Source organism: Stomoxys calcitrans, chromosome 3 (genome assembly GCF_963082655.1).
Source record: "Stomoxys calcitrans chromosome 3, idStoCalc2.1, whole genome shotgun sequence".
Lineage (NCBI taxonomy): Eukaryota > Metazoa > Arthropoda > Insecta > Diptera > Muscidae > Stomoxys > Stomoxys calcitrans.
Genome location: NC_081554.1, coordinates 126,881,213 through 126,885,310, shown reverse-complemented (window position 1 = coordinate 126,885,310; position 4,098 = coordinate 126,881,213). Strand labels below are relative to the sequence as shown.

At 39.8% G+C, this 4,098-nt stretch overlaps 1 protein-coding gene across 1 annotated transcript; it reads left to right on the top strand.

Annotated features, from left to right (window-relative positions):
• The first annotated feature begins 1,586 nt into the window (after positions 1–1,586).
• On the top strand, positions 1,587–3,219 carry LOC106087885 (gram-negative bacteria-binding protein 3). The gene has a single exon (XM_013253085.2). The coding sequence runs from the start codon at positions 1,627–1,629 to the stop codon at positions 3,088–3,090; it is 1,464 nt and encodes a 487-aa protein (XP_013108539.2). The 5' UTR covers positions 1,587–1,626; the 3' UTR covers positions 3,091–3,219.
• Positions 3,220–4,098: the final 879 nt, after the last annotated feature.

Here is a 4,098-nt window from a genome sequence, read left to right as displayed (position 1 = left end):
GTGGCATGGAAAACAATTAAGGATTTTGGAAGAAGCACGGAATTTCAAACATAGATTTTTTTTTTGAGATTACTTATTATACCCTCCACCATAAGATGGGGGGTATACTAATTTCGCCATTCTGATTGTAACTACTCGAAATATTCGTCTGAGACCCCATAAAGTATATATATTCTTGATCGTCGTGAAGTTTTATGTCGATCTAGCCATGTCCGTCCGTCTGTCTGTCGAAAGCACGCTAACTTCCGAAGGAGTAAAGCTAGCCGCTTGAAATTTTGCACAAATACTTCTTATTAGTGTAGGTCGGTTGGTATTGTAAATGGGCCATATCGGTCCATGTTTTGATATAGCTGCCATATAAACCGATCTGGGGTCTTGACTTCTTAAGCCTCTAGAGTGCGCAATTCTTATCCGATTTGACTGAATTTTGGCACGACGTGTTTTGTTACGATATCCAACAACTGTGCCAAGTATGGTTCAAATCGGTGCATAACCTCATATAGCTGTCATATAAACCGATCTTGGGTCTTGACTTCTTGAGCCTCTAGAGGGCGCAATTCTTATCCAATTTGGCTGAAATTTCGCAAGATGTTTTTTATTGTTACTTTCAACAACTATGCCAAATAAAGTACAAGTCGGTTCATAACCTGATATAGCTGCCATATAAAACGATCTGGGATCTTGACTTCTTGAGCCTCTAAAGGTCGCCATTATTATCCGATTTGCCTGAAATTTTGTACGACGGATTCTTTCATAACCATCAACATACGTGTTTATTATGGTCGGTCCATAGCCCGATACAGCTCCCATATAAATCGATCTCTCTATTTTACTTTTTGAGCTCACAAAGAGCGCAATTCTTATTCGAATTGGCTGAAATTTTACACAGGTCTCCAACATATAATTTAATTGTGGTCCAAACCGGACCATATCTTGATATCGCTCTAATAGCAGAGCAAATCTTTTCTTATATCCTTTTTTTTGCCTAAGAAGAGATGCCGGGAAAAGAACTCGACAAATGCGATCCATGGTGGAGGGTATATAAGATTCGGCCCGGCCGAACTTAGCACGCTTTTACTTGTTAGTTTTTAGAGCGCACAACAAGCTGATTACATAGTGGCATGGCGCGTATTAAAATACGCAGCCTCTTTTCAACCTAACCTAACCTTCTGACTACTACCGCCATCTGTATGTAGTTTTGAGATCCCCATCGTATGGCATTTTTTCTTTTCTGTCAAAAAGTTTTAAGATATTCCTTGCATAGACAAAGGAAAAGTATAGTCTTTGAAACTCAAAATGTTAATTAAATAACTCAAAAGTACTCCGTTCCATGTTATGAGCCGATCTATGTTCTTTGTTGATTTTTAAAGGGGTTATTTCAATTTATTTCCATTTCATTTGGTATCCAAAGCAATATTGAAACTAAATCTACCTCCCTAGCGGTAGGTTAAGAATTACTAGGTTTTTATCTTGTACCGCAAAAAAAAAACACCAGCTTATTTTTAATACAAACATGAGTCGCATTTCATTGTGTGTGAAAAAACCAGATTTCTTGATAAATATCAGCCACAATGACTAACTAGCCAGTATTCGTGCGAGAACATTTGCCAAAGGCGTACTAATAAAATGCCTAAAATCGTCGCTGGTGCGCAGTATTTAACTTTATTCATTTCGTTGAGTTGCTTGTCGTGTGAATTATTGGCTTCGGACTATGAAGTGCCAACCGCAAAGATAGAGGTTTTCTATCCCAAGGGCTTTCAGGTTTCAATACCACATGAGGAAGGCATAACCCTTTTCGCCTTCCATGGCAAACTCAATGAGGAAATGGTGGGACTTGAAGCTGGAACCTGGGCTCGTGACATTGTCAAACACAAAGATGGTCGTTGGACTTTTCGTGATCGTGTCACAAAACTGGCATTGGGCGATACGCTTTACTATTGGACTTATGTCATATACAAGGGCTTGGGCTACCGAGAGGATGATGGTGTTTATGTAGTAAATGAATATGCCAATACAACAACCCCAACCGTGAAAACTGACGATCTACCTGTAGTTGATGATAGGCCTCTGGACAAGGGAACTTGCACTGGCGCTGTGACTATTGTAAATGGAGCACCAGTACGCTGTGCCAAGCAATTGGTGTTTGAGGAAAACTTTGATGGTACCTATTTGGATAACACCAAATGGACTGTGGAGAGACGCATACCTCAATCACCCAACTATGAGTTCTGTTTGTATCTCGATGACGTAGCCGATGTTTTGCAAATAAGCCAGGGCATGGTCTCCATCAAGCCCAAGCCTTTCCAAAAACACTTTGGCAGGAAATCTGCCAAGCGGCCACTTGTGTTGGGATCCAAATGCACAGGCGCTCAAGGCAGTGACGAATGTTCTTTGACACCGCAGGGCTTGAATATAATACCCCCCATCATATCGGCACAGTTTTCCACCAAAGGAAAATTCTCCTTCAAATACGGCTCGGTGGAAGTACGAGCGAAAATGCCCAGAGGCATGTGGATTTTCCCCCAGCTTTGGCTTGACCCTTCCAACCCAGTCTATGGCGAAAAGGAGTATCGTTCTGGACAAATGCGCATGGCCCAGTCAAGAGACAATGGCCGTGAGCAAGATCTACTAACGGGCCTTTTGCTTAACGCTGTTGAACCTTGGCATTCCTTGAAGTTATGTGTCAATAAATCCACCAATGCCCAATTGTCTGAAGTATTCCACCTCTATCAATTACTTTGGACCCCAAACTTCATTGCATTTTCTGTAGACAACAATGAATACTGTCGTTTTGAAATACCCGACGAGGAGCATGCCTTCCGTAATCTGCAACAGAACGATCACTATTTGCCCAATCGAGAAATCCTGCAAAGTGGTTCTAAATGGGCCCCATTCGACCAGGAATTCGCGTTGACAGTGGGCCTTGGAGTTGGTGGCTTTAATGATTTCCCAGATATGATTTGGGCAGAAGAGAAGCCGTGGCGCAATATCGATCCTAAGGCGTTGAAAAATTTCGCCACTGCTTATCGTGACGACTGCTTGAGCAATTGTGCATTTCAAGTGGACAACATTAAAATTTACTCGGTTTAGCCTTTAAAATACATATTTTAAGAAAAACCCTTAACATAATCGAATGTAGTCGTACAAAACAATATACTCGTATATTCCATAAAAAATTATTATAAATAAATATTTTAATTTACATATCAATTAATTTAATTTACATATCTATCTTAATGTATTTCCTTTTCCTAAAATTGAAATCCATCGAATCTATTTGAGCATAGCGCCTTTATAGACTAGGTTTGCCATATGACAGGATTGGAAAAAAGTCTGCTAAAAATGGCAATGGTTAGCTTTTTGCTAGAATAACAAACATGTTGTTTTTTTTTTCAGATAATAATAGATAATTATTTTGTGCTATTTTCGGCTTGAGGTTATATATAAATAACAAGTAAAAGCGTGCTAAGTTCGGCCGGGCCGAATCTTATATACCCTCCACCATGGATCGCATTTGTCGAGTTCTTTTCCCGGCATCTCTTCTTAGGCAAAAAAAAGGATATAAGAAAAGATTTGCTCTGCTATTAGAGCATTATCAAGATATGGTCCTGTGTAAAATGTCAGCCAATTCGAATAAAAAAAGAAGTCAAGACCCAAGATCGGTTTATATGACAGCTATATAAGGTTATGGACCGATTTGAATCATATTTGGCACAGTTGTTGGATATCATAACAAAACACGTAGTGCAAAATTTCATCCCAATCGGATAAGAATTGCGCACTCTAGAGGCTCAAGAAGTCAAGACCCAAGAACGGTTTATATGGCAGCTATATCAGGTTATAGACCGATTTGAGCCATACTTGGCACAGTTGTTGGATATCATAACAAAACACGTAGTGCAAAATTTCATCCCAATCGGATAAGAATTGCGCACTCTAGAGGCTTAAGAAGTCAAGACCCAAGATCGGTTTATATGGCAGCTATATCAGGTTATAAACCGATTTGAACCATACTTGGCACAGTTGTTGGATGTTATAACAAAACACGTCGTGCAAAATTTCATCCCAATCGGATAAGAATTGCGCACTCTAGAGGCT